Genomic DNA, 12,005 nt, shown 5'->3' on the forward strand with positions numbered 1-12,005 from the left:
CATCGAAAGAATGGGGATGATGAATTACAGCTCATCTCTCAGGCTGAAGGCGGGGGGGGGGGGGGACCACGGGGGGGGGACGACGGGGGGGGGGGGGGGACGGGACACGGACAAAGAACTCCATGCTGGGCTTCGTTTCTAGGGGTCTAAGAAACACATTGAGTTAGGGTCTTATAGGGTAAGCTGCCAGCCCCTGCCACTTCTGCAGTCGTACATGGCCTGCAATGGTTTTAGTCTGAACCATGCTAAGGAGGATTTTTGTATGTTTGTTTAATTCCTCAAAATTTATAATTGTACCAGACATACACCTTTGATTTCAGCACTTAGGAGGCAGAGTCAGGAGGATCTCTGTGAATTCCAGGCCAGCCTGGTCTACAGAACAAGTTCCTGGCTAGCCAGGCCTGTTAAAGAGAAACCCTGTCTAAAAAAATTTTTTTTATATTTGTAGAGTATATGTTGTGAGCGTGGTTGAAACTTTTTTAAAGATGGAATTTCTGTCCCAGGATTCATTTATTTTTTATCTTCTGAGACAAGCTACATAAAAGTTTAGAATCCTTCAGTCTGATGTTACTAGGGTAATAGAGATGCAGCCAGAATAGTTTATGAATTTTTTTAATTCAATAACTAAAAGTACCTTCAGAACTAGATGCAGAACTATTCTTAAGTACTATAAGCTTGTGTAAGACACTTTTATGTGTTTCTAATAATTAACTGACCAAGCCAGCTCAGTCAGTCAACAGGTTCTCCAGCACAAGAGTGAGGATTAAAAAGAAAAAAGACAATTAGACAACATTGTAGCATGACCCCAGCCAGTTCTGAGACTGTGGCGAGTTTTTTTTTTTTCCCAGTCTGCTTTTTTTTTTTTTTAAAGATTTATTTATTATTATATGTGAGTGCACTGTAGCTGACCTCAGACACACCAGAAGAGGGCATCAGGTCTCATTATGAGTGGTTGTGAGCCACCATGTGGTTGCTGGGATTTGAACTCAGGACCTTCAGAAGAGCAGTCAGTGCTCTTACCCATTGAGCAATCTCGCCAGCAACCCCAGTCTGCTTTTATACTACTTTAAGTACTTGCAAAATGATAATATCAGTTGTGGGTCAAGGAACCTGCAAGGCAACAACAAAATCACCTTTCTAGGGGCTAGTCAGGATTACCAAGACAAAAGGAATGCCACACAGCCTTCACTGGGACTGCTCTGATCTTTGCATTAACTCAAATGTAAATGTTCTTTATGGGGCCTATTTCCTGAGGCCTGGCCCAAAGTTAGATTTGCCTTGAGCTTACTTCTTTTGTCCTAGCCCAGATATCAAATTCCTGCCAACTGTCTAGAAGCAAGCAAGTGGCCCAAAAATCTCTCTCCAGTCAGCCATAGATGGGGTCAGAGGAGTAGAGCGAAGTCAGACCCAGTTGCTCAGGCAACTCATTCCCCTTTCTAGCTAAAGGTGGGAGTATGAGCTGGAGACATCTTAGAGGGTTGGCAAAACTGTCATGCGTAGAAATGAACCCTGTAACTCCTCTATCTTAGATCATTGAGTAGACCCCACTGGACCCTACCCTTCCTACACAATCCATCCCTGTGGTCTGGGTTTCTGCCTGAGCTGAAACATCTGCTCTACTGTGACTGCCCTCAGTTACAGTAGACACTCCACCTTAGTGGCTTTTGGAGAGTGAAGGCAAGCCTTAGCTTACCAGGGACCCCATGAGAGAACCTTGCAGAGCCAGAATCAATGCAAAAAGCAAGAGGAATTTATTGTTACAGTGCACTGAGGTCATCCCAGACCCAAAGGAGAGGCCCGTTCAGCAGAGAGTTTTTAAATGGTTTCCAGGGGTAGAATAGAGCATCAGCAACTAGGTACAATATGATTGGTAGAACAATGTGCCCTTTAAACTGATTGGTCTTCAGGAAATGAGGTAGTAGAGGCTTACTCAGCCTCTCCCTTCCTGCCTACTCTCTCTGACCTCTCTTCCAGGAGGGGGGAGGGGTCTAGTGGAATTTTGGAAAATTCCAAAGCTCTGAGCTGACTTCTTCATCCCCTCCCCCCCTTATTTTTGTGCAGCCTTCAATCTTGAAGCTATTGCTGGTATTCTGATAGCCCATACTCCTGTTCTTTTATATCTAGTTCTTTGTATCTTCTGCTTTAAGAGCATTAGCTGTACTGTACCTTTGCACTCCTTAACAAAAGTAACCGAGCAGTTCAAAATGTTGGGGCCAAAAGTCAACAATAGTAGAAGAATTAGGGGTCTTAACAAGATGGATATGAGGGTGGTTAACCAGGGGGAGGAGTTAAACCAAGACTCAAACCAGCCCTGACTCTGTTTTCTCTCTTTCTTTTGCTTGGCTAGCCCTTCTCTCACCTTGGCCATTGACTCTTTAACAACCCTGGAATGGTCTATATAAAAACAACACTCCTCAGCAAAGGCAGCACATAGCCCTCCTATTCTGTGGCACTACTTCTGACAATGAAGTCAGTGATTCTTGAAGGTGACTGACGGAAGTTTCTATTTTCTCTACATCTAAGTCAATGGCTACCCTCAAATTGTCATAATTTTCCCCTTGTAAGATCAAAGTGGAGGTCCTGGTGGCTGCCCTGGCCACCCTCAATCTCAACAGAAGAGAGACAGTGAGTGCTGTAATAGGTTTGGTGGATGAGCACATAGGATAGGGGAAGGAACCACAATCCAAAGGTACCACTAGGCAGTCATGATCAAGGTTGAGTGACCTTGAGCTTGAGAAGATTGTCCTCCTTCTGTACCATCCAGCATGGATCTCTGGGGTGTGGGGTGTCTGCATGTTTCACATGGGAAGCTTGCACTCAGGGAGCAATACCGTTCACCTTGAGGACTGTGGCTGTTCTTCCCTTGGTCTTTTGCCCTGTTTACTCTTGCCTGCATAAGCATTTAGTTGCTTACACTTTTCTACTATCTTTCTGGCCCAGAACGTGTGTGTTTGTGTGTGTGTGTGTGTGTGTGTGTGTGTGTGTGTGTGTGTGTGTGTGTGTGTGTGTGAGACAATATGATTGGTAGAACAGTGCATCCTTTAAACTGATTAGTCTTTAGGGAATGAGGTAGTAGGGTCTTAGTCCCTCCCTTCTGGCTTCTGTGCTCTCTGACCTGTCTCTTCCAGGAGGGGAGGGGTCCAATGGAATTTTGGGAAATCCAAAGCTCTGAGCTGACCTCTTCAAAGGCACCATAAATTCTAGAAGCCAGCAGGCACTTGCCCTATCTGTGAGACTGTTATAAACCATGAGGTCAGTCTGAGCCATTCATTTCTGAGCATAATTTTCTCTGGCTTCACGCTCTTCATTCACAGGATACAGAAAGATCTTCACTGCAGCTCCTGGAAGTGCTGACTCACAGGTCACAAACGGTGCTGACTCACAGGTCACAGACGGCATCGCTTTCCTCAACCTTGGTGGGTATTCTGTTTTGCTCTTCTGTTGCTGTGGCAACACACTTCCAAAAGCACAGTGGCTATGACAACGGACCTCTCTCTACTCTGTCCTTTCAATGTCCGCTCTGTTCAGTGGTCACCCTCTGCTCCATGGCTCCACTTTTTCATACCTCTGAGATACATACAACTTGTAACAGTCAATGACCCTTTTAAATCTAGGGAAGGCTTTTCTCTGTCACACACCCATCTCATTCAGCTATTGGAGTTGTAGTGTGTCTTCCCTTTTTTAGAGATGCTGAGCTGTGAGCTTTCCTATATCTTTGGGAACACTCCATAAAACACCATTTGCTAATATACAAATGACCATGAATAAGATGTCCCCTAAGAACCTGTGAGAAATCGTATGTCATATTTTCCCTGGATTCTAGAAGGAGAATGCCCATTAGAGAGTTGTCTGTTTGCTCCTGCTAACTGTAAAAGTGATTTATGGACCAGTTTAAGTGAATTGTTTTCTCTAAGTAAATATAGTGAAAGGAACCTTAGTATCAGGGATGAGCAGATCGCAGATTCTGTAAGTTAAGACCGTGCAGAAAGGGTTTCCTGAATCTTCACATGAAAGAAGCTTTCTCTGCTATGTGGAAGGTGGGGCATGAAGCAGAAGGTGTGAGTGACAGCAGCTCGGGGACCTGCTCACATAAGAGGGACTCAGGATTTAAAGAAGAAAAGCGTTGGGTTTATGGCACATGATTCTTTAATGTGTTTTCCCATCACTGCTTGCTAGTCCATCTGCTTCTGTGGCAAAGGTTTGGCAAACTGGGGTTGAGGAAACTGGGAGCTGGGAAAACTAAAGATAAGCCCTCCAAGTTAAATGATGCTGTTGGTGAGGTTAAGCATCTTTTGCTAAGTGCATGGCACACTTGACATGGTCTTGGACCTGTGGGAAATGGCCTTGGAGAGCCTGGCTCTATTGCTTCCTGCAATGGGGGAGTGGGGAGAGGGTTGGGGGAGGGAAGAGAATGGCTCCCAAGTCTGTGCCTATCTCAGCAGTGATGGGGAGCCTGTCTACTAACTGTGCCTTTCCTTTTCTCCTCCTGGGAGCAGCATGACTCAGTCCAGAGCTTGTAAAAACAGCCTGTCTCACGCAGCTGCCTTCCCTTCTTGAGCATGATTTAGTAACAGCTATAAAGCTGTATCCAAGACTTAAACTGTTCTTGAGGGAATCTTTGTGATAACAGTTACTTTTTTGAGAAGTATGTTTTGCGCCCCCTCCCCCATGGCTTATAACTTCCATTTATTATTACCCTGCTGAAAAGGGCTTGCATTGATTTAAATACAGAGACTCAAATTTAGCATTGCTTTTCCTGGGGAAACACAGAAATCCCCATTCACTCCAGTTAGGGCAACAGCACACCAAAGAAATCATTCCATCTTGTAAACCAGTGTGTTTATTGAGATTTCCTGTAGGAGCGTGGGTGAGGCTCTGCCCTTCCCTCCCTGAGGGATGCTTTGGTATGGAGGAGGAAATAGTCACACAACAGCATCTACATATGTCAGGCATGTCCATAAATAAAAACCACCATTTAATAAATAATGTATGGTATATGTTTTACTTTTTAATCTTCACAACTGTTTTGCCTGGGAATGGTATTCACATCTCCCAAACAATGAAGCTGAGGTTGAGAAAGGTTTAGGTTTATGGCCAGGTTCCTTCCAGTGTCTCTCTTAAGAGACACTCTATCTTTTTCCACCTCCGTGTAACAGATGGCCACAAAGGCAGGACTTAGAGTAGCACAAGCGTTCTGATCCCAGGTTGGAGTTCAGAAATCGGAGTGGGGAGGGCTGCTGAAAAACTAAAGTGAAGTGTGGGCAGGACCAGTTCCTTCTGCAGCATCTGAGGAAAGAAGAACGTCCTTCCTGTCTCCTCTGGCCTCTAGGGACTAGTCTTATCACTCAGGTTGCGTTGTCACTGTGTGGTCACCTTCTGCAGGCCAGTTCCTCTCTCCCCTCCTCTTAGTAACACTCTAACACTCGACCACACTGAATCTACCCACCTGGATGACTCATTCCTCATCTCAAGGTTCTAATCACACTTGCAGCAGTTTCTCTTCATGAAAAGTTAATCTAGGGCAGGCCAGATGGCTCAGTGGGTGAGGGCTGTGGGTCACAAGTTTGAACCACATTCCGTCCCACGGTAGAAAATTCACACAAGTTGTTCTCAACATGCACCCCTCCCCACATACACACATGTAAATAAATGTGGTAGAACCTTTTCTAAGTTGACAGAGTCACAGGCTTGAGGTCAGTGCATGAGTAAGGACCCTGACGCAGATAACTACTAATGTTTTAGATGAAGCATTAATTTCTATTATGACACTGTCCTGCACACTGTGGGATAGAAAACCCTGGAGTTCACTAAACAAATGTTAGTAGGAATCTCCCGCCCTATCCCAATGATGTGTCACCCCACACTACCTTACTGTATTCTCAAATGTTCTCGTCCTGAGACATAGCACTACCACAATACACTGATTAAATAGTCATGCTAGGAGTTAACATAAATTATTGGTGTCTTAGTTAGGGCTTTACTGCTGTAAACAGACACCATAACCAAGGCAAGTCTTATAAAGGACAACGTTTAACTGGGGCTGGCTTATTGGTTCAGAGGTTCAGTCTATTATCATCTAAGCAGGATCATGACAGCATCCAGGCAGGCATGGTGCAGGTGGAGCTGAGAGCTCAACATCTTCATCTGAAGGTTGCTAGTGGAAGACTAATTTCCAGGCAGCTAGGGTGAGGGTCTGAAGCCCATGCCCACAGTGACACACCTACTCCAACAAGACCACACTTCCTAACAGTGCCGCTCCCTGGGCCAGACATATACAAACCATCAACTGGATACCCATATCTTTCTAGTAGGGCCATCTAAATAATTTCTTTCATTTTCTATAGTAGCATTGCCACGATGATAAGAGTTTGCAACTCTTTGCATTACATTCTTCAACGTTATTTATTCCTGTCTTCTGAAAGGGCACATTGATTGGTTGAAGTTTTATATCCTCCCCTTTCCATGGGTACCTTCTATAGCAGTGACTAGCATGTGCCTCTTTAAGGAGAGGAGTCCAGCTAGTTCTTTTATGAATTTCACTACTCTGTTTTTCTGAGATCCTAGGAGTCTGTTATTATATTTTGTTTCAATTTGGGTACATATGTTCTGATTATGCAAATATTATAGTGTAGAAATTGTGAAGGTGCCAACTCTAGGTGCTAGGGACACAAGAAAACCACCACCAACTGCACAATGTCAAGGCTCCCAGAGACACACTCTTGATAAATACTGCATTTCATAGCTTCCTCAAGCCATCAGAAAGATGAAGAAAATTCCCATTACACGCTATCCCCGGCATGTCACACTAAGGAGCCCTTCCTGTTGCTTGATTGTTTTACTCTAATTTCCTTCCAGATCACTTAGATTCACATAAAGCTACTGTTGACTCAGAAACAAAACTCTAGGTATAAACAAAACAGCCATGTCTTAAGTGTACAGAGTGTGAGGCACACACAAAGCCAATCAGACCTGGCTTCTAAAGAGAAGATACCCTATGGGTCCTACTACGTGCTACTGGTAACAAACAAACAAACAAATGTGCTACTTTGTTCTATTCAGAGAAAAGCATGTTGTCCTGGGATTTCTCTGCACCTGGATAAATTGTATCAAGTGTGGATGGTGGATGGTGGATAACTCCAATCTCTCTTTACTGCAGGCTACTTTGTGGCTGTTTACTCCCCTGGCCATTTCCTTCATTTACTTAACATTCAGCATCCAGACTTGGTCTGCCACAGTCTGTTTCTGACAGGTAAGGTTGTAGCTTATGTCTCCAGGACGCTCTGCCTAGGCTTGCTCTGACTGAGGTGAGGTCTTCTATTTGGTGATCTGCTCTTTCGCTTTTTCTGTTTGTTAGGAAACAACAAAATAGCTGCTGTGCTACCTCCAAGTCCTTTGCAGTCCCTGCCGGGGTCCCTGGTTCTGGACTGCTATTCTGGAAAGGTCTATAGAGTAACCCTTGACCAGTCATACTTGTTGCGGTTCCTATGGAACGCCCATCTCGACTGTGAGAGAATGGCTGCACTGCACTGTATACTATCCTGTAGTCAAGACCCAGGTTTCCCGGAAGAACAGGTGAGAAGATTGCTGGAGCTTAAAAACGGGCAGCAGGCGACACTAAGTGCACTTACTTAGTGCTTTGAGACGATCAGAAGTTGGTTTTTGCTCTGTAACTGTCTTTGCTTGAGCATAGTCTTCCTCGGTGCTTCCTCTTTGGTTGGCTCTGTGCCGGACCTCAGCTGTGAAGGTGCATCTATTTGTCTTTTGACAGTTGTTCCCTGTACCCATCAATTCAGGTAACTTAGATCAGCTCTGGCTTAATACTATTAAATGGAGAAGCCCCCAAAGAAGCAAATCTTAACATTTAAGTGGCATGCTCTTCTAAGTCGTGTGATGACAGCTGTGACATCCTGCTCCACCTGGCCTGGATCACTTTGTCCAGTGTATTCACATTGAATTTTCTACCTGTTCGTTCCTCATGTAGCAATTTCCTTGTTACTAGATCACTATCATAGTACTGTGTGCTACACAGTAAGTTTGATGATATCTTGGATTATAGAATTAATTCCAGAGGCAGGTGAATCTCTCAGTTCAAGGCCAGCCTGGTGGTCTACAGAGTGAGTTCCAAGACAGCCAGGGCTATACAGGGCTATACCCTGTCTCGAAAAACAAAACAAAACCAAAAACAAACAAACAAACAAAAAACAAAAGCAAAAAAAATTAATTCCTGTCCCAACCTTCTCAGAAGAAACAAACACCAAAAGTCTAAGAACTTGTGGCAAATATTTATTACATTTTAATGAGGTAGCTTACTTTGTATCACACGCTGCCACTTATAAAGCACTATTTTGTCATTTACTTTTTGAAGCTATTCTAAAAAGTCAGGAAAATTCTCTAATCAATCAGTGGTGACTGGGGTTAGTAGTTGGATAGTAGTTGAAAAAACACACTTAAAAAAAAAACATATACATTTATTTGTTTACCTTTAGTGTAGACCAAGGCCTGTTCTTTATGAATGAGCTAAATAAACTTCAGCCATTCTTTTTCCATAAAACCAATACTCTGATTTCCTGTCCTCCCTGAAAGGTTTGTGCATGTGGATACATATTCACATGTGTCTTCATGGGTGTACATACATGTGTGTGCATGTACATCTATGTGTATGTACGTAGAAGGCCAAAAGTAACATTGGGTGTCTTCTTCAGGCAATATCCACATTAGTTTTTGAGACAGGGTTTCTTTAAACCTGGAGTTTGCTTTTCTGCTAGGCTGGCCAGTCCTCTTGCCTCTGCCCAGCATTGGGGTTATAGACATGTGCTGCACCCCCATTTTAATGTGAGTTCTAGGGATCATGCTTGCATGGAAGTCACCTCACCCACTGAGTCTTCTCCTTGGCCTCTAAACATTTTATTTCTAAGGAGATCAATAATGTAGAGAACAGTGTAGACTTGCCTTTACCCACTTTCTGTGGCTGTTTCTTCTACATCTAGTCATTTAGTGTTTCATTTACTGTTTTAGTCTTGCCATGTCATAGAAACGTAATTTTGAATCTTGCCACAATATGCAACTTTTACTGATGCAATCTGCGTTGAACTTGTTTGTAGACATTTTGATTAAACTGCCTATGTAAAAATAAGTACAACTGGCACAGTAGATTTAGAATAAAACATCCCGTTGAGAGTGAGCTATGGCTGGGCATGTCTCCCCTCAGTCATCAAGTAAAAGGTAAGGACGTCTTTCTTCTAGCAGTTGAATGGAGGGGTAGAACTTGTGTGAGAAGCTGCTGATACGATGGGTTACTTCTGTCAGCTGAGAGAGAAGCACAGAGGCACTCCTCATGTAAGTGGTAAAATGGTGTTCATTTATAGGCTGCCCTGGAATTTAACTGCAGGCTGCTGTCTGTAAGTCCAGTGGATTTGTTGTGCATTGCTCCTATGTCCAGTAGAACTCTTGATGGGTACTTTGTATAACACCACCCATTCTTGAAAAAAAATGCATATTGGGTTGAGGAAGGTTCTTCTGGAGACTACCCAAAGGGTTCTGTTAAAAGAATATCTGCAAATAACCTTATTTACAGTACTATCATACTCAGCCAGGACTATAGTGGTTTCTTAAGCTAGAAGTAGGTATATTTTCAGGCCACTCCAAAATAAATGTAGAATTTTAAGACTTCATTCATTATATATCACATATTTATGCATATATATTATACATTGCATATTTTTGTATTATTTTGGTGGGACATAGTACAGATTTAAAAGCCAACAGAGTGGCCTTTCTTTTTAAAGATTATCCAGTGGATTTCGGAGCATGTCTCTGCTTGCCATTCATTTGACCTCATTCAAGAATTTCTAATTGGTAAGTGTTGCTGATGCTGCACTGTAAGCTGTATGTTCAACCCTTCGCTTGAGGGAAATCAGTAAGTTGATAATGAGTGCTTCTGTCAAAATGCTGATTAGGAGGTTTTGTTTTTTTTTTTGTTTTTTGTTTTTTTTTAACTTCATTGCAATCAGTGGCTAATGAAATTTCATTCTCTTGTGGATTTTGCAAAAAGTTGTGGTTTCCAGAGACCAATGAGATAAAGATCAGATTTTGATTCTATAACCTTATTAACAAAAATTTCAGTAAAATGCATCTTTCTTAGCCTGGTTTTATATTGGTTGGCTATGTATGACTGGCATCATGTCATCTGTGTGGAAACAGAACCAAATGATTGAAAAATGCTATTCTCATTGTAAAAGGAGCACCTGAACATTTTAAGCTGTAGATAAAATCATAATGGTTAACCCCCAGAGACATGAATGAGGTGGTGAGAACTCACGGTTTGCTGGATTTGGTTAAATCACTATGCCGACTTCTCTGTTTCTAATGTCTCAGCTTCCTCCTATTGGAGTGTGTATGCAGAGCTGGACGACATGGGCATGCTCCTACAATACTCCTCTGTGCTGACTTGGAACACAGTAAGTGACAAAATCTCGGTGCTCACCACTGTGGGAAGGGGGAGATCATTCCTGTTACGGTGACCAGCTTTATAATTTCACTTCTGTTTTGACTGACAAGCAGCTGAAGTGAAATTTCTTGTCAGATGGGTATAAACAACCAGAAAACTCAAAATCTAACTGCTGTAAAATCTGGAGCATTTTAAAGGTTAATATGGTGCCACATATGAAAAATTTATCCTATGTGGTAAAATCCTATATACATACATGCATATATTCTGAAATGCATATGCAAAAGGAGTATTATTGTGTTAGTAAAAGTTGGATGCTTTGGGAACACTCAAAGGCATATTTCTAAAGTGTGTGTGTGTGTTTTGAAAGACATTTCATGTTTAGATTTCTCTTTTCTCACTAAAAGACCTCATGTATATGAAGGATTTCAAAATCTAAAATTTTTTAAAAGCCAAATCTGATTCACTTGTGCCACTAAGCCCCTTGGCCAAGGATGCTCTGTCCGCAGTAACTCTCTTCCATTGGCTGGAAGTATTTACATAAAGCAATAGGCTTGATGTGGCAGACACAGGGTGGCTGTCACTCTTCTGGCAGGCAGAACAGAACCTCAGTGATCATATTTTATAAAAGGACACTTTTACTCCTTCATTCACCAGTTTCAAGTATTTAATAGGTTTTATGAATGAGTAATAGCTAGACCACTGTGGTAATACTTGGTACAGTTTGACTTTTGGGACCCCTTTTCTTGTTTTTTATAAAGATTTATAAAGAAAATTAGGCAACTCAAAAGCTTCAGGGCGAAGCAAAGTGATGCTTCCTGTTGGTCTAGACGCCTTTACGGTAGGCGGTGATGCACTAGAGTGCTGTTCTGTGAGAGGCGGCCTGCAGCACCTGCCTCTTCCCCTTTCAGGTAGATGGTGGAGTAGTGTGCTTGGTCATGAAGCAGGAGGTATATTAAGAAGGTATTCAGAGCATTACATTTAATTTAGGCAACAGACATTGGGAAATACATACTAAATTGTGACACTTTTCACTTTGTATTTTGCTTAAGAGGCATATAAAGAGCATGCTTGTAATTCGGCACTCAGGAGATGCAGGCAGGAAGATCTTCAGGTGGAGGTTAGCCTGGACTACATAGTAGTGAGACCCTGTCTAAAGAAAAAAAAAAAGAGAGAAATATTCAAATGCATTTGATATACTTAAATTTTTTTGTTTTCTTTTTGTTTTAAGACATGGGCTCATATATGCCTGGCCTGCATCAATTGCCTGTGTAGCTGAGGACAATCTTAAATCCCTGATCCATCTGCCCCTCATTCCCAAGTGCTGGGATTGCAAGCGTGTACCGCCGTACACAGTTGTTTGACTAATTTCTAAATTTTTGATACTTATAATAGTAGTGATTTCCCGAAGGCCTTCTCTGCTTGTTTTTTTTGGATTATAGTTAATAGATTTCTTTGCTACGGTGTAAAATTGCAAGGGTAAGACCGGGTTTCTCCTTTTTCTAGGCACCCACTTTGTCTTTCTTTTAGACAACTTAGGACTGTGTGGGCAGAGTGT

The 12,005-nt window shown here is 42.5% G+C and overlaps 1 protein-coding gene across 14 annotated transcripts in view; it reads left to right on the plus strand.

Moving 5' to 3' along the window:
- Positions 1–12,005, plus strand: part of Gsap (gamma-secretase activating protein) — a 115,719-nt gene that overhangs the window by 67,566 nt on the left and 36,148 nt on the right. For 12 of the 14 annotated variants that reach the window (NR_153366.1, XR_001784658.2, XR_001784656.2 and 9 more), the window contains 5 exons: positions 3,315–3,416; positions 7,157–7,249; positions 7,355–7,572; positions 9,786–9,855; positions 10,375–10,457. Coding sequence is in view for 9 of the 14 variants with exons in the window: in XM_011249760.3 (XP_011248062.1) it covers positions 3,315–3,416; positions 7,157–7,249; positions 7,355–7,572; positions 9,786–9,855; positions 10,375–10,457 (566 nt within the window). In the remaining 5 variants the exon portion in view is untranslated. Of the gene's footprint in view, positions 1–2,366; positions 2,487–3,314; positions 3,417–7,156; positions 7,250–7,354; positions 7,573–9,785; positions 9,856–10,374; positions 10,458–12,005 lie in introns of those variants that run through there. The other 2 variants (XM_006535670.4, NM_001359876.1) reach the window with 2 other exon arrangements.

Source organism: Mus musculus, chromosome 5 (genome assembly GCF_000001635.26).
Source record: "Mus musculus strain C57BL/6J chromosome 5, GRCm38.p6 C57BL/6J".
Classification (NCBI taxonomy): Eukaryota; Metazoa; Chordata; class Mammalia; order Rodentia; family Muridae; genus Mus; species Mus musculus.